Here is a 22226-nt window from a genome sequence, read left to right as displayed (position 1 = left end):
CTCGTGAAAGTTATACAGTTGTTTCTAAACAGAGATTTGCTCATGAGATTATGGGTCGGTCATGAACGTCACATTACTACTACTACTACTACTACTATTACTACACAACAGTTTGTTCCTGTAGTCAGATCTTTCATTTATTTCAAATACGGACAGAAAAGTAATACCTGAGATTATTACATAGGAACATCATCACACAGCGCTGTCAGAGAGCGCCTATTGTACATAAAAGTCCAATTTGTATAGAACCTGCTTAATGGAGAGAATAACAGTCTTTCTTCCTTTACAGTGTTTTGTGAGGAGAGATTCAGAGCTGAACATTGTGTTTATGTTACTAATACAGTATATTTGACAGTGGTTATTCGGAGGCGTGTTTAAAATGACAGAGTGGCCGATGTGCAGGGCGTCACTGTCCCCCACAGTAAAAGATATTTCAGTAAATTTTATCTTCAAGAAGAGTGATAGCACCATATTGGGTGAAAAACAAAAAGGTCACAAATGTATTAAAATGCATTTGTCACCAAAATACAAATATCATCTAGCTGTTAATATAAATATTCTGAGGAAGGAAGCACTTCACAACAAACAGTAAAAGTACTCAGTGTCCCACCAGTCTTTAAGAGCAGCACCCCACAGTCCTCTGCTGTTGGCGTTCAGGACACGTTAGCCCCCATGTTGCTGTCCGCATCGTGGATGACCCGGGGACACTTTTCCGGGTGGATGCAGTAGTTGTTGTGGAGGACCAGTCCCGCGGGACACTGGCAGCCGGGGACACAGGGTTTGAAACAGTGGCTCTCTATCACCCCCAGTGGCACGTCTTTGTTAAAGCAGGTGACGGGACACAGAGGGCCGCACTCGTCGAACACGAAACCCCGCTCCACTGGACAACCCACAGCTGGAGCAGGAAACAAGAGACATGCATCAGTGTGGATTTTACTGGGGCAGGGAAATATCATCAAGTGCACTGTGACATTCTCATAGAAAGAGTAAAGGCACTGACCGCAGAGTGCAGCGCTCCTCCACTGCAGCACCACCCCGGCCTCTCTGCACTGACTGGCATAGGCCTCCAGAGTGTCACACAGGCACTCGTCTGTGTTGGCGCCGCAGGCACACAGGTCGTACACACAGGCCCCGTACCAGGGCTCGGGAGGGACCACACGATGACAGGCTTTAAACACCGACGACTTCAGCACCTTACAGCGGGTGTTAGCCGACTTCTTAGCCTGGAAACCTGCGTCTTTACACGGGTCCACGTCCTCTCCGGGGCTGCAGGACGTCCGGGCGTGCCTGCCTTTAGTCACCTGAAAATATCAACTGTAATGTCATATTTGTGCTGTAAAAAGTCATTAATGTATAACAGTAAACCCGGGCGTCTGATGGAGTTTATCTCCTAGATGATCAAATATATAACAATATGTATAGCCTACCCTCCAGCTGTTTCCAAACTCGGACTCTGAGAGGCTTATCTTCCCACTGGGCATTTTCAGGTCGTCTTGGTAATAGTTATTAAAGTTCCCACAGAGGCCACAGGTTTGGCTCTTGTACGTTCCTGGAACACTCACTTCCAAGTGTGAGCGCCCGCTCCAAAACACCTGCCAACCAAAAAAATGACGTTTCAAATGGTATCAAGGTGTACTTCCGTGAGTATTTTGTGTTTGAGGAGACCAGAATGCACCTTTAGACCAATATTTGTGTTCAGCAAGATTGTGTTGGTTTGGCGTTCCACATAGATATAAGGCTCCAGTAGAAATGGCAGGGTCACAGGCTCCTCATTCACCTGCAGAGACATACATGCTGTGTATAGAAATACTTCAGGACCTTCAGTAGAAACAGTTGGACTGACAGTACCTTGACAGCCCAGTCCTGCAGCAGCTGAACTGATACATTCCCTATAAACACAGTCACCTCTTTGGTCCAGGACACCCCTTTACGCCCTCGCTCATCGTTAGTGGCATGGATGCTGGAGCAGCAAACAATGTACATAAAAATATGTTAAACACGTCGTCTATAGGTTTCAAAGTTCCTATAGTACGTTAAACCACACTCTGAGATTGCTCCTGAGTGACTGACCTAAAGTCCCCTCCCTCGCAGTCCTGTGCCAGTACATATGTGCAGGCTCCCTGAAAGTGCAGCATGCGCCCGTCAAAGGTGCGGTAGTGTGGGTCCCCGAAGGCGATGCACGTGGCCGGCCGAGGGATGCAGTGAGGGCAGCACAGGCCTGGCACCACGGCGGGCATCTCGTCCTGAGGGCAGAGTCACACGTACAGGGGTAAACCACACCCAGATATATACTATAGTAGAGCGTGTACTTGTACTGACTGTGTCGCAGGTGAGGGCAGGGCAGCGCTCCGTGTAGCAGTGCACCTCTCCGAACACACAGGTGCAGCCGGTGCATTCGTCCACGTCCCAGCGCTCCTTGCTCTGATACTGCACGCCCTGGAACACGCACGGCGCCCAGGAGTCTGGAACGAGCAGCGTCAGCGTCAAAACAAACTCACTACATACGGCTGAGGGAAGGACAATACTGTACCTGGACATACGTGACAGCATTTTCCAGGAACCTTGACTGGTTTCTGACCTCCCGCACAAATGACTGACACACACTCCTCTATGCTGCATTCGATAAAACCCAACTATCAACAAAGAGGAGAAAAAGTGTTTTATTCTTGTTTTTATTATAATAGGTGATTATAGCATAAATAGAAAGGAAATTTCTATTTGTATATATGTATTTATACTGTTACGGTATAAATTAGAAACTATAAATGGGTCTGAAAACTGTCCGGGCCGACCTCTGTACAACCTACCTACACCAAAAAAAAAAGTCATTTTCAGTGGGTTTTGGGGGTTAAGTAGGTTGGATAAAAAAACAATTCTGGCTTCCAGGTAGGAAATAGAAAACATTGTTTATGAATTGCAGTGAGGAGTCTTAAATTCTCACGTTACAGGTGCATGTGACACAGTCATCATCACTGTCAGTCCAGCTGCTGCCGTTGGCCACTTGTCTGTCCTGGCCCTCGATCACACAGTCTGTATTTAAACACAACAGCCGTGCTTTAACAAAGATACAAATGGAAAGGGAAACTCTAGGATGAGTGTGGTGTACCTTTACACACTGGACAGCAGGAGTCTGCAGTAGTGACCTGCTCAGAGCGAGGGCAGGTCAGAGCGGGGCACAGCTGGTGGAGGCAGGTCCATGTCAGGTCCTACAACAACAGCTTATGTGGATGGGATGTACTCCATACAAATGTGAAGAGGATGCTTTTTACCATCGACAGCAGGGCTGAATACCAATCAGCATTTTACAATACACCAGAAACAATAACTGGTTTATGATGCATAAATTAGCATAAATTATTAACAGAATAATGACTAAAGGCTATTCTTCAAAATGACAATGTAATCTAAACTGAGTTTCATCTGAAAAACAAATGCTAATTGACACTTTTAACGAAAATATTTTTATTTGTTTGTTTTAGAGAAATTTTGTGAGATAATGCCTTATGCTTTTAGTCATATTTTAGCTGACTCGAAGTTGCCGTACCTGGCACTGGCAGGTGAAACAGGGGTCGTCTGTGGCCAACACTTCGTTCCCGATCAGAGCAGAAGTGCAGTTGCTTAGTGGCTCTGCAGTGGAAACAAATAATTGAATTATTACTGCTGAGGTTACCAGTGTGACCTTACAGGTGCACAGCAGGACTAACGTGCACAGACGGGACAGCAGGAGTCCGGTCCAGAGAAGTAGATGTTGCTCTTGGGACAGTCCACCAGGCTGGGACACTGCTTACGGTAACAGCGCAGGTGCTGTTCCCCGTCCGGCATCACCTGGACAACAGCAGGTAATGGAAGAGGGCGCTTTGATACACGTCCTGAGAGCTCTGAATGTTTCATACCTCACAGGTGCAGATCTGACAGGGGTCGTCGGCCGGATGGAAGCTCTCGCCAGGCCCAAACACCCGGCCCTCAAATATACAGTCTGGAGAAAAAACGTATTCATAATATCACTTTAAGTCAACTTTAGTAACATGTGTGTTCATCATAAATTAAAAGCTAAATAAACAAAGGCAGGTGGAAGACATTATAATTTGAACTAGTGCCTGATACCATTTAAAGTGTGGGAATAGGCCATTACCTGCACACACGGGGCAGCACTCCCCAGGCACACTGATGAAGTTAACACAGGGGGACAGGCATCTGACCTCAGAGCAGGTTGTTACCCCATCCACACACATGCAGGTCATACAGGGAGTGGAGTCTGCAAACCAGCTGCTGCCTTCAGGGTGCTCCTCGCCATCGTACATACAACCTGCAGAAGAAACTACAATCGTGTCTGGGGAAGCTTGATGTGATCGCGATGAAGCTTGCGTCCCTTCTCGCGCTGTTTACCTCTACATCGGGGGCAGCAGGCTCCCGGGGCGGTCAGCTGGTGCAAACAGGCGAGTTGGGGACATTCGGGAGAAACACAGTGGGCCTTCCCTGCCTGCAAACATCAGACATAAACATGTGGAGAGAGAAGAGGAGGGAGCACACACATCCCGTGCGATGATTCAGACCGTGCAGGTGCAGCTGGAGCACGGCTTCGAGCTGGGCGTCCACGTCTGTCCGTCTCTGTACTCCTGCTGCTCGGACACACACACTACAGGGAGGAGGACACGTGAAGCTAAAGCAAGGCAAGTGAGGGATTCTTTTTGGAGGGTAAGATTTATGACCTGGGCACTCTGGGCAGCACTGTCCCGGCTTGGTGAGCGGTTTGGAGCAGGCAGGTTTGGGACAGACCAGGGAGGTACAGGTGACGGAGCCCCTGACGCAGGTGCAGCACTGGCAGGGGTCGGAAGGGGTGAAGGTGGCTCCGTGAGGATGCACCCCTCCCTCAAACAGACAGGAGTCACACACAGGGCAGCAGCTCTCTGACCGGACCGGGTGGGAGCACTGGACTGGACAGGGCCTCTTCTGACAGCTCACCTCCTCGTTCTGAAAGACAGTTCTCAGTATGTAAAGAGTGTCCTGAAGTAGAAGCATCAGAAGCAGTGCTGAGAGTGGAGCTGACCCGACAGGAGCAGGTGGAGCAGGGGTCTGATGGCGCAGTGAACTTGGAGCCGTGCGGGTGTTCGGTCCCCTCATACAGACAGGCTCCAGTGCAGACGGGACAGCACTCTCCCCCAGGGCTCACAAGGCGCCTGCAGGTCACAGCGGGACAGGGCACATGGGAGCACACCACCGCACCGCTCTGGAGAAGAAAACAAAGCTATGTTAATGAGTCATTCGTTATAGAATCTACAAAACAAACACCGTGTTGTGCGTTACCAGACAGGAGCAGAGCTGGCAGTGGTCCGTGGGATGCGGAAACCTCTCTCCGCTGTAACAGTCGCGTCCGTAGTAGTTACACCCTTCACATTCCCCACAGCCGCAGGAGTCCAGGGCAGGATGAGGGCAGGACACCGCGGGGCACCTCCTCTGAGCGCACACCACCTCCCCTCTCTGTCAAACAAAGGAAAACATTACTGACACACCACCTCTGCTCTCCCCAAAGCCATTCAGCTGAACACAGATCAGAATGGGGAGCCGGTGAGAGTTCAAGTTCAGCTGCTCCTTACCCTGCATGTGCACTCCTGGCACCCTCCATCTGCTCCTGTCACGGCCTGGCCATCCACTAAAGTCGCCCCTTGGAACAGGCAGCCTTTGAATAAAAGATTTGATCAAGGATTTGAAAAGTTGTCAAGAGTTCCTGATTAAAGTTATGCAGATGCTAAAATCAGAGTGATTGGAATAGGCAACCTGTTAAACAACCCCAAACCACAATTTAGGACAGTTCCCCACAACACAATCTCTCTCAGGGGCTTCATCATATGCGTCAGGTTACCGTCACACACAGGGCATCCACAGGGGTCCGAGGCAGGGTGAGGGCAGTACGCAGGAGGACAGGCTTTCCGTTCACACCGCACTGATCCACTCTGTACAAACGTGTCACAGAATTATAAAGAAACTCGTGAATTAAATCTGTAAAAGGAAGTCAATGTGAGCCGCTTATACCTGGCAGGTGCACTGAGAGCAGGGGTTCTCCCGGTCTGGGACGCTCTGGCCGTTACTCAGCACCGCACCGCTGTAGGAGCACCCTGGCGAGAAGGATCAATCGCTTTGAGGGAAGAGAAATATTGAACGGCTTTGGCCAAATGTGAACTTACGGTCACACTGGGCGCAGCACTGGCCTGGAGCTGTGTACGGGTGGCTGCACTCTTCATAGCAGGGTATTCTGGTGCAGACCACCTCTCCTCCGTAACAGTAACACACACTACAGGGGTCATTGGCATTCGAAAACTCAAAGCTATCGGGGTATTCCTTTCCTCTGTACAGACATCCTGGGGAGACAGAAAAACAGGTGGTGTGGGAGGGGAAGTGGAGCTTATTGGAATATAAAGTTTCAGCATGACTTGAATATAATAAGAATATCGTCAGAATAAGATGGGTTTGATTATGTTAGACGTATAATCACCATGACAGGACATGCAGCAGTCTCTCTGGACCGGGTGTTTACAGTTGGCCGGGGGACAGCGCCTCTTCTCACAGTGGACAGAGCCGTGGCGACACATGCACTCAGCACAGGGGTCACCCGGGTCCGGCCATGACTCCCCATTCGCTCGCTCTACGTCATTGTACGCACAGCCTACAAAACATAAAGTGAAAATTGATTAGATATGAGAGCAGCCGTCCAGTGGTTCCCTTTTGTGTTGCGTCTTCTCTTACTTAAAGGAATAGGCCACTGTTTTTACATACTGAGATATGTTCTTACCTTAGCTTTGACGAGTTCTTTAGGACCTGTCTGATCTTCCCCCGTGCCTTCAGTCACGTAAACACAGCGCAGACGGCGTTAGCATTTAGCCTCTCCCTCTCTCCTCTATAGCTCCAAAACAGGTCAAGATAGAAGCTACCAAGCTCTTCCACGTTTTCCCTATTTAAATATGGTTACGTGAAGTGTTACACTACAAAGTATAATTACACAAAATGAAACAATGTGGATTCTCTAAGCGGATAAAAGGGGGAACTATATTGTAAGGCGTAATAATACCAGGAGTAGTTTGAAATCCGCGCAGTAATCTTCCCTTTACTGTGTGGATGCCAAGTTACTCCTGGTATTATTACGTCTTACAATATAGTTCCCCTTGTATCCGCTTAGAAAATCCACATTGTTTAATTTTGTGTAATTATACTTTGTAGTGTAACACTTCACGTAACCATATTTAAATAGGGAAAACGTGGAAGAGCTTGGTAGCTTCTATCTTGGAGAGGCTAAATGCTAACGCCGTCTGCTCTATGTTTACGTGATTAAGGTACGGGTGAAGACCAGACAGGTCCTAAAGAACTCGTCAAAGCTAAGGTAAGAACATATCTCAGTATGTAAAAACGGTGGCCTATTCCTTTAATTGTTTGGGATTTTTATAATGTAAGGAGCTGATTTGCCTTTGAATAATGATTGTTATTACGCTCGACCTGTGCAATGAGAGGCAGAAGTCTACCTTCACAGCTCCGGCAGCAGTCTCGTGTGATTGGATGAGAGCAGGAAGCGAAGGGGCAAGGCCTGTGCTGACACTGAACCGTCCCGTTGGTGCACATACATGACTGACAACTGTCCGTCGGGTGGTAGAAGCGTTCAGTGTGACGGTACGGCCGGTGCTCATACGTACAGTCCGAGGGAGGAGCTGGAACAAACGGTAAATACACTGTAGATTGTACTGAAATGCCAGATCTAATAGAAACAGTATTTAAGCTCAAGCATACTTTAAAGAATGTGATTACAGGCTGAATAGCACAAAACAAAAACTGACAAGAAACTAAAGATCACACTCCTCTGTCATGAGTACCCTGTGTTCTTTACATTTATCCATTTATGTAAAACCACAGCTGGATAGAAAGTGTATTCAAACATGTAGGTTCATTATTATTACCCGGACACCTGGGGCAGCACTCTCCAGTTTGAAGAGTTGGGTTGGAGCAGTGCAGTGCCGGACATCTCCTCTTCAGACACTGCACATTACCGTTCTGTTATAACAAAAACAAAGGGTCAACAGAACCACAGAAAACTGCAATAACGATGACTTCACTTGTACTTGTGCAGAGCTCACAGTGCAGGTGCAGGTGCGACACTTGTCAGTGGGATGGGGGAACTCCTGTCCATTGGGGTACTCCTTCCCAGCGTAGCTACAGCCTAACCCGGGGCAGAGGGAGTTTTAATGAGTGGACATTTACACATGTGTAAGTGTTCCTGACCATTGCAGTTGTTGTAGCAGCACTGTCCGGACACGGGGGCGTTACACTGAGGAGCGGGACAATCGCTCCTGTAGCATTCAGTCCTGCCGTTTTCACATTTACACTCCTCGCACGTGTTGACGGGGTTTGGGAAGGCCTCTCCGTCCACAAACACACGGTTCTCAAACGAGCAGTCTGTGAAAAAACAAGCAATCATCATTAGTGCATTATGTTCCTGAGGGTTTATCTTAGCTCTCAGATCCCTTGACTGCAGAAGTGTCTGGATACTTGATGTCAGCCTTTGTTCTAAAGTTTATTTAAAGCACACCACCTGGTCTCTCACACCATTGTTGCACCATTGTTGCCAGCACAACACAACAAAAACATTATCACTATCACTATTAGTTTTATTCTATACTTTAGTTATAAAACATGAAGAGCAAAATACAAAACTTTTAAGTGGTCAGACACAGAGCTGAGTTAGAAGAACTTTACATTAAAAAAATATCTTGAACACCATAAACTCAAATAGTACAATTATTTCTAAGAGAGAGTTTTACAATGTATTGTACAAATGTGTGCAGGTTGCAGTTGTTATACTATAAATACCTGGGCACTTGGGGCAGCACTCCCCCGGTGGTGTGGAGGGGTTGGTGCAGGTGATGGGCGGACAGGCTCTCCTCTCACACTCCACAGTTCCACGCTGAAAAAAAGAAGAAGTGAGTTTATCTAGAAATGCTCATTTACATTGTGTTTACAAGAAAGGTACAATAATGGGTGTTGCCATGACCAAGAAAATCAAATACCCAGAAGTCCTACTTTAAACAACATACCTCTCCCAATCACCGTGTCTCATAATTCCTTTTCCATTTCTGTACACACACACAGAAGCAGACTCACCAGACAAGTGCAGGTCTGGCAGGGCTGTTCGGGGCTTGTAAACCTCTGTCCGTTGCTATAGATACGCTGGTTATAGGTGCAACTGTCGCACACGGGACAACAGGTGCCTGAAAGCGGAGACGCAGAGTAGCGCTAATAAAAGCCGGGCTGTGGCTATTAAAACGTCATTACAGTGCAGTAGTTTAGTCACCGCTGGTCTGTGTGGGGTGGAGGCAGTCGGTGGGGGGGCAGCGGGTGTGTGTGCAGACGCTCTCTCCATTGACACAAGTGCAGCTGGAGCAGGGGCCCTCGGGACGCCACTGAGAGCCCTCCGCGTACTCCACTCCCTCCAAGACGCACACTGGAAGGACAAACGTGTTCAGAGACTGTGGAACATCCCATTATTCCATTACACAAACTACAAAGAAGCTATGGAAAAACTGTGGTCATTCATTTTCTGAGGGGTCTCAGTAATAGCAAATACCTTTGCAGATGGGACAGCAGTGTTGAGGGTCGATGATGGGATTGGAGCATGAAAGCGGAGGGCACTTCTCTTGGCGGCAGATGACATTTCCATTCTGAAGCAACAAGATGAAAAATACACTAAATAAGAAAGATTTTTAACTAATGGCAATTCCGGTGTCAGCGTTGAGACAATGGACTTTTTTTCTGAATTGTTGTCCTGATTATACAGTCCATGCCTTCCCTAATGGACCAGTGACTGCTCCGATGACCTCGATAACCTTGTCTGTAGTTTGAAATACCTATCTGTAGGATACTTGGAAAAGAAAGAGCATTCCATGAGGCGGAGAGTGTGCACTTGCCTTACAGGTGCACTGCAGACAGGGCCCGCTCCCGGCCGGGGTGAACACTCTGCCGTTAGCGTAGACGCGCCTCTCGTACTCACACTCTGTAAAAGACGACATGTGGAGTTCAGACCTCAGGGTTTGATGTGAGGGCTGCACATGAGCATGACTGACCCTTACACGAGGGACAGCACTCTCCTTTGGCGCGGGCAGGATGGCTACAGCGCAGAGGAGGGCACAGGGGGGCCATGTGCTCACAGGACACCTGCCCTGACTGAGCAGAGAACGGGTTACTCCGGCATTATGAGCCACGTCACGACAGAACATCCCACATTTCATAGTATTACCGAGGGTTAAGGTCATAGTGATTTACCTCTTAACCCCAACCAGAACTGAGCACAGCTTGGCTTTACCCAAATCCAAAAAGCTTCTTAAAAAAAAGTGTCCAAATAGCTACAAAAATTAGAAGAAAACGAGGATCAAAATGCACCAAAAAATCAGCAAAACCGTGACAAAGAAGCGATGAAAAAGTGACCAAAGCACAACAACAGGGTGACAAAAAAGTGATGAAAAAGCGATGGACAAAATAGTGACAAAATTTGATGAAAATGTGGTAAGAACTTAATGAAAACCCAACAAAAAAGCGATGGAAAAAAAAAGAAAAAAAAGATCTATTTGCATGAGTTTTGTAGGTCTTACAGGCTGTGACCTTATGGATTTGGGTGAAGCTGAACTGGGGAAAATGCACTCGGTTAAGGCGGGGGTTAAGAGGTTAAACTGCCCATAAGTCTCGTGTTAGACAAATCCATCAGCGGGTTACAAAGGATGTAGAGAAAAAGGATTTCCTTCCAGAATTTATTTACAAAGATGTCTTTTCATTAAAACTACTAAATATATAGTTGTTTCTTAGATAATTCCTGCTCTGTTTCATGTTTGTGTTCGCTTTTGCTGTGTTAGATTATTCATAATTCAAGCATGCTGTGGTGTAGCTCATGACGCCTCTACATTAGAGTTAATGTGCCGACTTATTTTGATCATAAAATGAATGACGTGTTTTGTTTCAGTTTTATTGTTTGGTTGAGGCTGCTTTTCATTGAAGTTGCGGTTGCTTTGTAAGTCCTCAAAAAAACCACTCAATCAGCAAAAGTGTAACATTATACGCACAGAGCAGTGGCACTGGAGGCAGGGGTCTCTGCTGGAGCTGAACCGCTGTCCCTCTGTGTAGACCTGGGCCTCATGTTCACACTGACCACAGCTGTCGACCACAAAGCAGGACATTAAACTTAAGAATCACATAATGAGACTCGCACCGGCCTGAACACTACCTCGGGCAGCAGTCTCCCACTCGGTGCACAGGGTTTGGACAGGGCAAAGCCGGACATGGCAGAGGGGAACATCGCACATCCCCATTCTAAAATAAACACCAACAATATATGTTTGTAAAGCCTTGTACACGTGCAATGAAACTGGTGAAGGCATAGGCATACCAGGCAAGTGCATTCCTGACACCTGTCACCAGTCGGTATCATTGCTCCATTGGAGAAGTCATGGCCATTCACACCGCAGCCTACAAGACGTATTAAGCAAATTCAAGTCACTTTGTGTCAAACAGTTTGTGCACATGTGGAGATAATCCCACCTTGGCAAACAGGGCAGCAGCTGTTTGGCGGAGGAGCGGCTGGGTTTAGACATGGAGTATGACATGGCTCTTTCTCACAGCGAACATGACCCTCCTGAGGACACAGGTATAATGATAACATGAGAACTTAGACAAGAGTATTAATGAGCATAACAATGTCAATGTGCCAGAATTTGAACAATGAATACTTTCCATCTATAGTGCCCGGAAAACCAAAAAAGTAGAGGCAAATACAACACACGATGCAATACACACAGCAAAAAGTATTTAACGGTATAAACATCTCAATTTGAGCATAATGATCCAAATGTTAGTTGTTTTGACTAGTTAAGAAGTTCTTGGGCGTTTGTCCAAGATTATTTCACTTGTTCTGAGATGTTTCTGACTCGTTTCGATACATTTCGTCCTTATTTCAGGTCATTTTCTTTGCCAATGGGGGAAGAAAAATGGTCTTATCTCATTGGCAATTTTACTTTCTTATTTCAAGCGAGATTTACCCTAGAACTGGTCTGAAATGTCCTCAAACAAGCAAAGTAAACTTGGTCCGATCAGGAAAAGTGTCTAAATAAGTGAAAACCGCTCAAAACAAGATACATTTCCTCAATTCAAGTCATTTAAGCCAATGCTTGATATTTACTTTTTGTAGTGCAATTAGAACAGTTATAAGAGGGAAGTTTCAAGTGTTGTGTGCATCTGTAATTTACAGCACAGGAGACTGTGCTAGACCTGGGTATAATTAAATCTTACAGTTCAGAAATATTACTGGGAAGTATCAGACCTACCAAACAGTAGCAGAGTTCACAGGGGTTGTCCACAGATCTCCACTTGGCGCTGTGATCGTAGTGAGAGCCTTCATGGACACAGCCTGCAATGCAATCACTAATATTTGTCAACATTGTACATGATGATGCTCTAACAAGGCCCTTCCTATCTGTTGATATTCAAATATCTTTTCATTTTAATCATTAATCCATCAAGTTTCTCTTTTTCTATATTGGGCTGTCATTTTCTCAGACAATGTTTTGTGGTGAAGATTATTTAAAAGTAGTCTGGGGGTGGATGCATGGAGGGGCAATTCCTAGTTTTGACTGCAGTGAAGAGAGAAAACAAGGATTTATGTTTGCATAGAAACAAAGGCTGAAATATTTGTAAATTAAAGATAAAATAAGAGGCTAAGATTTTTAGATGAAAAGCTCATAAAATTAAAGAATAATTAGAAGAAGACTGAGCTACTGTCACCGCTTGGTTTCTAGCTGTGGTTTCTAGCTGTGGTTTCTAGTTAATCTACATAGTTTCAAACACATGATGGAGTTGTGCACTGACCTCTGCATCTGGGACAGCATTCTCCAGGGACACTTTCAGTTTGAGTACAGTCCAAAGCAGGACAGGGCAGGGGAGTGCACTCTCGGTTCCCTCCCTGTGGAAGAGGAGGGCCAGCAGTAAGATAAGGATAGAAACAAGAAACAAGCATAAAGAACTGCCTAGTGCCTCCATCTTACCTTACAAGTACACGTTTGACAGCCATCGACTGTCGTTGAGTAGGACACATTCTGAACCGTCCCATCCAGATCGCAGCCTGCAGCAGACAGAGTGGAGTGAAGTGATTTGGCTCAGACCCAGCTGCTGTCAGTGGAACACACTTGACTTTTCCTCAGGTCAGTGTCCAAACATCTGGCTGTGCTCTGCGCTCACACGTGTTGACAGTGCGGCGTAGTGCTGACGTTCTCCACATGTGTTTTCTCTCTTACACACTGTACTTTATGGGCCACAACCATAAGTAGTGCCCACTGAGACCCACTTTAATTCTATTAACGCTCTGTGATTCACTGTCGGAGCACTGATAAGATATTGAGAGCATTTAGGAGCATGAGAAGCATGGCCATAGCCCCTATTGACGGTCGGTATTGTTTCACCCTATTCATTTCATTTTCATTTATTTATTCATTTGAGCAGAAAAAAGTATGTCAACATTTACAGAAAGAAAAAAATACAAAACAAGACTGCTCAAAAGGAGTAGGAAGAATTGCAAGAACTTATAGTAAACCTACCCCTTATCTCTCATTCAAGTAATCATCACATAAACTTTCCTCTAGACTCATGCAGGAAACCGATGCATGAGTCTGAGCTTACATATTGATATAAATCGTTTATGATCGTACAAAATGTCAAAGAATTTCATCATTTACAGTCTACAAAAAAAGGAAAATAAAGGATTTATCATTTACAGTTGTAAATAAATAAATACACCATATGGTGCATAAGAGTTATACCAAGGCACATCTCTCTTTCGTTCTAATCCTACAAAAATATATATAATATCGCTCAGCCCTGCTATACCAACTATACCCAAATGTACAAGCTCCGTATAACCATGTAGAAATAGAAACTATCTGTCCATAGTCACTCACTCAAGATTGGCAGGGAAAGGGAAAGTCTATAGTCGCTATTGTTGAATGATGAAATCTGTGATTGTGTGCACACTCCATCGGCTTGAAAACGAATTATAAACTTGTGGTTTAAGCTTCGTTCCTAATCATCACTTTTCACATGACACAAGTCACCCAAAGCGCTTCACACACTCTTAGGGGATCACATTTATCAATATGTGTGTTGAAAATGCTTCCAAAATGCACCAAAATTACATGAAACTGCATCATCTAGTTGATTAGATAAACTTCAGACGTATCACCTCCTGTATAGCAAAAATACCAGGCCTATATTTAGCTCATTTCTGTAAGAATGACCAGTGTAAAAAGCGCCTGTTGTTCGTGTTCGTGTGTGGGACAGGACAGGACAGGACAGGGATGGGAGCTGCCTGCTGTGTCAGTCCCTCAGGAATCTAAGCCTGCACAAGATCAAAGAGGTCTGCCCCACTACATACACAAACTATTATGGAGATGGATGTAACGGAACAACAACCGTGTGAGAACAAGAGACACGCAGACTCTCTACACATAGGATAAGCCTGATGTTTACTGTGAGCTATGGGGAAATAGGCCAAACCGTAAACGCTTGGTAGAACGGAAGAAGAGACAGGAAATGCTTAATAACAAACACAGTCCAGAGTCATTAGTTCCACATGTTGCTACTGAACTCAAATGTACAGGCCAAGACGTCTGTGGTGCTATTTAAACTTCCACACTTTCACCCAAGGCAGTTCTTACTCCAACAGATCCATCAAAGGTCACACAATATGCTTAATCCTCCATCTTCGCCAAACATTGGGAGAAATGATTTGCAGAGAGTGACTTCCTAAATGCTCCAGTTTTGACTTTGTAAAGTAAGGGATGCTAGCTCCCCAGGCTAATGCGGTCTGTTTGGATTCAGATTTATGAGGTTGCACTTATGGCGGTCGGCCAGCTCCCAGTCTCTATGCATTACATGGTTTCCAGTGGCTGCATCTCTAATACGGGAAGTGGAGTTGAGTTTACGGCTAGAAGTCAGAAAGCCACGGGGCCAAGAAGTCACTGAGCCAGTTCAGTAATAGCATGCAGACGGGGTTAGGAGAGCTCTACAAGGAACACACATGAAAGGTAGACTTTTGTTTATATGATTATGTAAGATACTGGTCATCTTAATAGCTTTTTGTAAGATGAAGTGTTCAAACTGACAGGAACGTATTAAATGGAATTGTGAAGAACAATTTTCACCTTGCCAAAGGTCAGGCAAAACAATGACAGAAGAAGTTAAATCATAAATGTGTCTTGTATGAAAAGAAAAAGAGCAATAAAAAACAATAGAAGAGTGGTACTGCACCCAACACAACTCACACTGTTACCATAACATGTCACACAACAACAGGGCCAGAGAACAGCTGAGCTGCAACAGCTGAGGCGGATATGCCACGTCTGGCTATTCAGTGACATCATCATCATCAGAGCCATGACTGAAGACGACCCCAACCCCCACCCAACCCTTTCAATCCATACATTACACATCACAAAGCTGGTGACCCATTCAGTAACCCTACCTTGAGTTTATAGATCGTATATTTCTACGAGGCGTGGGAACTCTGATTTAGATGCTTAAAATTGGAATTGTCTGGTTGTAATTAAGTTTTATTGATGGTGCCCCAAAGGTTAGACAGATTAGCCAGTGGAATTTCCCACTAATGTGCCTTCAATTTGCATTAAAACTACAGTGTATTTTGTACGTATATAGTTTGTTATGAGGCCATTTTCACATTCCTTATGGTCATGTTTTCATTTCAGGTGATTAAAAACGTACTCCATGGACAAAAACATGGCCTTACCTTGGACCTTGGCCTTACAGCTGACTCTTCCAGCGGTACAAGTGCACAGGCTGTTGATGTCCGTTTGCCAGCTCTGTCCCTCCTCCACCTCTCGGCCGTCCCACACACACCTCGGCCTCACACACTCACAGCCCTCGAGGTACTGCACACGTTTGTGCAGCTCCACATTCTGAGCAGCAGATACGAAACATATGATCAAACAGATGAAATCATGCATTCTTCTCTCTGAAAGTTTAGATTCAGCTACAGGCGTGTCTCACACTTGAATGTTTGTTATTGACATTTAAGCCGTTACTACAGTAGTTGCTTGTGCTCTACCTGAGCCTTCATCATGTCCACCATCTGTGTGAGCTGGTCCAGCCTGTGCTCCAGACTCTTGAGCCTGTCTTCTGCCTGGGTCTGAGCAGCACCGGTCTTTGTCCCATGTGGAGGTGATGGGGGTCCCAGCACCACCCCTCGCTGCTGCTGGTCCTTCTGCTCCTCCACAACATTATGTGTCCTCTGTTTCTTTACAGGTTTATGAGAAGGAGATTTCTGGGGGCTATCAGTCCCATTGACCGTTTTGGGTTGATTAATGTAATCAAAATCTAAAACAAAAAGAATTGTTTATTTAACTTGTTGTTTAAGAGCCATCTCAAACCTCTGGTAAACACACAGAAATGAGTTCCAAACAAATTGCGGGGGACTGCCCAAAGAGCAGAGATAGATATCTCAAACAAACAAACCATAACATTCCTTAGGCCTGAGAAAAGTCTGGACTGGCGTTTTGTTTTTACTTATTAGTTTGTTATTTTCTTTATCCTGTTCAGAGAAAAGCAAAGACTAGTGTCTTGCATTGGTATCTGTGCGAGACGTTCCCTGTTTGTTTTAAAGCGACCATACCCAAATTTTCCACTTTTCAAACCATGACAATTCAAACTGAACCAGCTAAGATTGAATTGTTACTTTATAACTTTTAGGAATGTTTAGGAACCGCTTTACAAGAACTCTTGGTTGGCTAGGGCTGGGTACTGTTAAACAATATCAGTATGGGATCGGAAAAAGAAAATCGGTACTACTGGTATCGAAAAATTTAACAGATCAAAAGCAGGTACCGAAAGAAATATCATATTACTGACCAAATTGTCATGCTTGTTGGTTCAGGGACAGCGTTAAAGGAAGTGACTTGGTTGTTTCAGCTCAAATAAATTATACAAATTTAAAATAATTAATCGTTTATGGAATAAATTAACATTATTGTTACTAATTAATATTACTGTTTTCTTGTTCTAGATAAAGATAGATATAGACAGATATTTTCGTATCGGTATCGAAAAAAGTATTGTTCAGGTATCGATATCATCAACTATCATCAACCAAGTAAAGTATCACAAAAAAGGTACCCAGCCCTACAGCAGGCCTTTTGATTTTAACATCAGTGATCTTACTCGCTACATTTCTGCACCATTGGAGTTTGCCCCACGCTCTTGAATACTAGCGCTAGAGCAGGACCCATCGACACATTCTTTTCCTCTCTCGGGACATGGACAGCGTTTAACTCACAGTGGGAAGTTTGTAGTTTGTGCTACAAAAGCTTAATAACAAGGCTGCGCACGATGTTAAAGGGATGTTTCAGGGTTTTTGACACAGGGCCTAGTTATCCAGAGTGTTGCTGATTTCTGGAGATATTTTTTTTTGTAATTCATGCAGTTCTTATATTTGAAGAGTTTCGTGGTGCTAGGCTAGTGCAAGTCTATCGCATTTCTATGATATCAGCTAGCCTGCATTAAAACAGTCTGACCCGCTCCACAGAGCATCTGAGGCAAATCACTTATAACACCAGACTAATCATATAAATGTCTGTGTTGATAAAATAATTTTTGGAATATAACTGACCTTGCATCACATGAATGATCGCATTTTGAGGGACTATTTTCTAGCAGATCACTCCGCCGCTGCGTAGCTTATACAACCACGAAGCTGGTGCTGCTCAAATATAAGTCATTTTAAATGCAAAATGGTTAAAATTATCCTATCGACGAATTACAAAAAAAACATCTCCAGAAATCAGCAACACTCTGGATAACAAGGAAATGAGGCCCTATTTCAAAAATCCTGAAACATCCCTTTAATGTAAGAGGAGAGCGAAGGGAATGCAGCAAGATATCAACTTCCTCTTGTGCAACGCTGTTGATGCACCAGGCAGAAGATCGGGCCATTAAAGTTCTTAATACAAAATAATAGCTTCAGGTTGTGACTGGAGCTGCTATACCATGATCTGAAAGTTTCACTGGTTGCAGCCAGACCAAGGTTGTCTTACCTTTACTGTCACAGTTCCATTCTCTCTTCTGATACGCCTGTACAGAGAGTTCTGCAACTAGTAGATAACCCTGCATTAACCAGAAAACTTTAGATTATATACTGCTATACTGCAAGACTATACTGTTGTAGTACTCACAGTAAATTTGCTGTCTTTTCTCCCAGGTGTGCTGCCCAAAGTAACGGTCACATTTCCAGCTAACGTCAGGTTGATTCTCTCTTCACTTTCCACAGGTACAACCACTGCTTCCTCACATTCTACAAAGAAGGTGACCCTCTCCGGCTCTACACTGATAGCCAGCTGCACCAGGTCCTCTGCAGCAAAGGGGTTTCTCCTGGGGAACACCAGGCTGGAGAGCGTCCGCCCTGGAGACTGGTACTCCACACTGAGGGTTTTGGAAGAGGATGTGACTTGCAGAATGGGAGTGGATGAAGAAGAGAGAGAGAAAAGAGTGGCAGGTTGATCTGACGTTTGCTGGCCTACCAGAAGCACACCCAGACTGTTGCTCATGTTGGAGCGTATGTACTGGGAGTACTCTGAAGGCAGAGTCAGGTGAGGCGCTCTGCTGCGGAGCTTGTACAGCATTCCAGTGGTGGTCTGCACCCGTGACACTCCGCTGATGGGCTGGGACAGGTTCAGGGCAGCCAACAGGTCAACCACTGCAAACCAAATCCACGGTTTATCTTTTGTTCCTCATTTATAGCTCACAGATAGCACACCATCAGTTACAAAGAAGTTCATAGACACAGTTGTGTGCTGTTGCTTTTTTAGGCATAGCGTGATTTTCAACGGTCCCCTACAAAGCTAATTAATTGTATGCAATCAAAAATATTCAATACCTCACCGGAGATGTGTTCGGACCAACTCAGCACTACCAGTAGTATAATGTGAAGGCTATTTTGACCTCACTACTTTGAAACTGGCATATATTTAAGTGTATAGGAGCCATCTCAGTCTCTCCTTTTTAATATTTGAATGGATTGTTCCTATTTCTGTTCCTCAGAATGGGAACAGGAATGACTGTAACAGGAATGAACAGGAATATATGAGAGAAAGTCACTGATATGCTGAAATTGTGGGGAAGTCTCTTCAGAATGCAACAACTTCTTGATTGTGACATCATTTGTACCATTAATATGTGAAGAGTTTTTGTAGTTCTGTTACAGGAATGACAAAAACTTGACACAATAAGCTTTTCTTTTAAACTTACAAACAGTAAAATAATGAGAACTGACAATGTAATAACTAGATCATTTTGTAGTTCGAGCTACAATTTACACAAATTAAATCTCATTCAAGATGACAACCACAGGCGGGGACAGACCCAAAACCAAATTATTTCATGAACTATTTTATCTTTTTTTTTTTTTACTAAATATTATTGAAATTGTTTCAAAACGATTAAATATTACCAACACAAAAAAAAACCTAGTCTTTCAACAACTGTTTGTGATTGCCATTTTGTGGCTGTTTATTTCCTTGGATGCAAAAAGGCTCAGTTTTGGCGGAACGACCCATGGGCTGTTTTGTCAAGCTGATTGATTTTTCTTAAAGGCACACTGCGTAACATTTTGGACTATACTGTTGCCATCAGTACAAAATGCTCTTAACGACCAGCTCGACACAGAAAATGCTATTACTGCAGTGGGTAATCAAAGAATTGATTTGGATGAGGACCTTTTTATCTAAATCTCAAATTCTGCTGACGTTTCCATGGAGACGAGCTGGACACGTACCCACTCCCGGTAAATTTACAGTCATTTCTTAGGAGAGCTGAGCAAAAGCACATTTATGAGGTGTTTTTCAATGATAAAAATGTTTGTCATAAAATAAATGCTTGTATTTCAATTTTATTTATTGGGTAAAATTCTACGCAGTGTGGCTTTAAGTAGGCTCTATAGTGATTAAACTCAAGCTGTCATCATGTTAAACGGTTTTAAATCAATATACAGATAGCTCGGGCGACATGTTTCAGCTCCTGAATAATTACTATGAAGTTATTGAACAACATCAGCCTACCTGTGTCGTAAACGTGTAATAACTCCCCATTCCCGCTGTGCGCACATGTCACAAGCAGGAGTATCTTAAACAGCACGAGCGTCCTCACATTTCCCCCATCCATTCTTTGCATTGCATTAAATCCGCTTCACCATCAGGTCCAAAACATGCTCTTCTAAGCTGACCGGTCCACTATGGCTCCTCGCATGACTTCCCAGTATCTCCAGAGCTCTCTCCCTGAAGCGCGCACCGTGCAAGGAACATCTGGATGCAGGCAGGGCGTCTCTTCTCTGCGGTCACTAACGCTCTCCCCCCCGGGGCCAACTATCACACACTTCCCAAAAGTTCCTTCTTGTATGCCAAGACAGAAACGCTTGCAAAAGTTCAGGTGTGCAGCCTGCAGAACTTTCCCCAAGAGAGAGAGAGAAAGAGAGCGCGCGCCCTCCCTCCCCTTCGAAGTAAAAAAAAAAAAAAAAGGAGATTCCCAACTTTGCAATTCCCAAGGACCGTCGTTTTGGGTGATCAGCAAAAACCTGGCCCGGACGCTGGAGAGGAGTCATTGTTCAGTTGATTCGGTCAAAAATGCGTGTTCGTGAGAGTGCATGGAGAGGGCGGGAGTAAACATAAGTGGTCGTGTTTCACTGGGTTGGCAAACGTCCCAGCAGCGTGCATCCCCACTGCGCGCTCAGCCACTCACTCAGGCCCCCACGACTGTCTGTTCCCTCTGTTTATTAGTTCAAGGCTTTCGAGCACTCGGGGACAATGGGGTCTCTATAGGATGTGTGTGTGTGTGTGTGTGTGTGTGTGTGTGTGTGTATGTACGCGCAATGTGTGATGAAGGGACGTTCTATAATGAGCGTGGCCGCGTTGGGAAGCGCGTGCTGAAATGTTTACCGCTGAAAAGCTCGTACCAAATAGCATCACGTGACGCCACACATCCCCGCACCTGATTCTAATTAAGACCCCCCCCCCCTTTTTCCACGCTGCAAACACAAAGCTTCATCTATGACTCATGCCAGCGCGGCCGTAATAACCGCAATTTAACAAAGCTTCCCGCAAGATTAGCCCGTTTGTTTGCTTTCTGCGCCTTTCACACAAACGCGCTGGCAAAAAAAAAGACTGCGGGAGTTGATTTACCAGACGTCTTTGTTCAAGTTTATAGAAGAAACATTTCAATGGGCCATGGTCATAAAAGCAAAGTGGGAGCCATTATGGTGCCCTGGGGAACTCCAAAAATAACAAGTCCAATGGCATTAAAGCTTTTATTATTACGGACCATGTTACTTGAGTCATAAAAGACTAAATAATACACATAAAGATCAAAGAGTAGCTATAGACATTTTATGTTCATGTACAAACCATATAGCTTAAAACAATCAAGAGGGAACAACTGAGAGTATAAAGAACCAATATGCTTTCCCTGGTTATCCACGATTGTCTACTTTGTGGTTAAAATGAGTAATATAGCGGGAAACATATGTTTACATACACATAATAAAAAGACACACTTGCATTTTTTCTCACTCTCTGACATGAAACCAGAATGTACTTTTATTTTTCTCAGGTCAATTAGAATCATCCATCCAGCCATTTTCTTCCACTTGTCCGTTGCCGGGTCGTGGGGGCAGCTGTTGGAGCCGCCCAAATCACATTGCACCAGCCCCTTATGGCTCCTCCTGCAGGTGGTGGGTTCACGGGCGGACGGCCTCATGGTTCTAACCGGGCCTGTTGGTCTCTCATAAGAGGCGTCTGAACCGCTCTGTGTCTGACCCGTCACCTAGGACCTGTTTGTCATGGGAGACCCTACCAGGGGCACGAGGCCCCCGACAACAGAGCTCCAGGATCATTCGGGTGCTCAAACCCCTCCACCACGTTAAGGTTCCAGGAGGGGCAATTAGAATCATAAAAAAAAAATCATATTTGTCAAATGCCAGAAGAATGAGAGACAGAATTTTCTACACTATTTTTTATTACTTTTTACGAAGTCAGAAGTTACACTAAGATTACTATACCTTTAAACACTTTGGGAATGCCCAGATGACGATGTCATGACCTTGGAAGCACAAGTCTCGTTCATCCTTTGGTGCAATTTTAAGACACTTAAAGATGCCA

The 22226-nt window shown here is 44.8% G+C and overlaps 1 protein-coding gene across 1 annotated transcript; it reads right to left on the bottom strand.

Moving 5' to 3' along the window:
• Positions 1-516: 516 nt before the first annotated feature.
• kcp (kielin cysteine rich BMP regulator) lies at positions 517-20520 on the bottom strand. The gene is made up of 46 exons (XM_079567587.1): positions 20136-20520; positions 18255-18775; positions 18117-18186; positions 16136-16404; positions 15818-15986; positions 13065-13141; positions 12889-12982; positions 12348-12430; positions 11566-11659; positions 11414-11493; positions 11252-11337; positions 11091-11181; positions 10101-10200; positions 9945-10030; positions 9605-9698; positions 9332-9481; positions 9142-9248; positions 8851-8944; positions 8263-8436; positions 8118-8200; positions 7941-8034; positions 7512-7694; positions 6491-6661; positions 6183-6356; positions 6031-6113; positions 5861-5951; positions 5595-5677; positions 5305-5478; positions 5048-5227; positions 4710-4971; positions 4554-4636; positions 4387-4480; positions 4133-4306; positions 3894-3976; positions 3705-3825; positions 3545-3627; positions 3107-3206; positions 2942-3030; positions 2531-2633; positions 2320-2462; positions 2071-2243; positions 1849-1960; positions 1676-1777; positions 1428-1592; positions 1001-1301; positions 517-895 (listed from the first exon to the last, which is right to left on the bottom strand). Exons 1-46 carry the CDS (start codon positions 20245-20247, stop codon positions 654-656), a joined length of 6297 nt encoding a protein of 2098 aa, XP_079423713.1. The 5' UTR covers positions 20248-20520; the 3' UTR covers positions 517-653.
• Between the last annotated feature and the right edge of the window lie 1706 nt (positions 20521-22226).

Source organism: Gobius niger, assembly GCF_951799975.1.
Source record: "Gobius niger genome assembly, chromosome: 12".
Classification (NCBI taxonomy): Eukaryota; Metazoa; Chordata; class Actinopteri; order Gobiiformes; family Gobiidae; genus Gobius; species Gobius niger.
The sequence above is the reverse complement of the archived record's forward strand: the minus strand, read 5'-3'. Positions and strand labels throughout refer to the sequence as shown.

Coding starts and splice junctions, on each gene's coding strand:
- kcp (XM_079567587.1), bottom strand. CDS start 20,247: ATGCAAAGAATGGATGGGGGAAATGTGAGGACGCTCGTGCTGTTTAAG. Junction 6,357..6,490: donor CTGCTGCATGTCCTGTCATG/GTGATTATACGT, acceptor CTGTCTCCCCAG/GATGTCTGTACAGAGGAAAG. Junction 1,778..1,848: donor TGCAGGACTGGGCTGTCAAG/GTACTGTCAGTC, acceptor ATGTCTCTGCAG/GTGAATGAGGAGCCTGTGAC.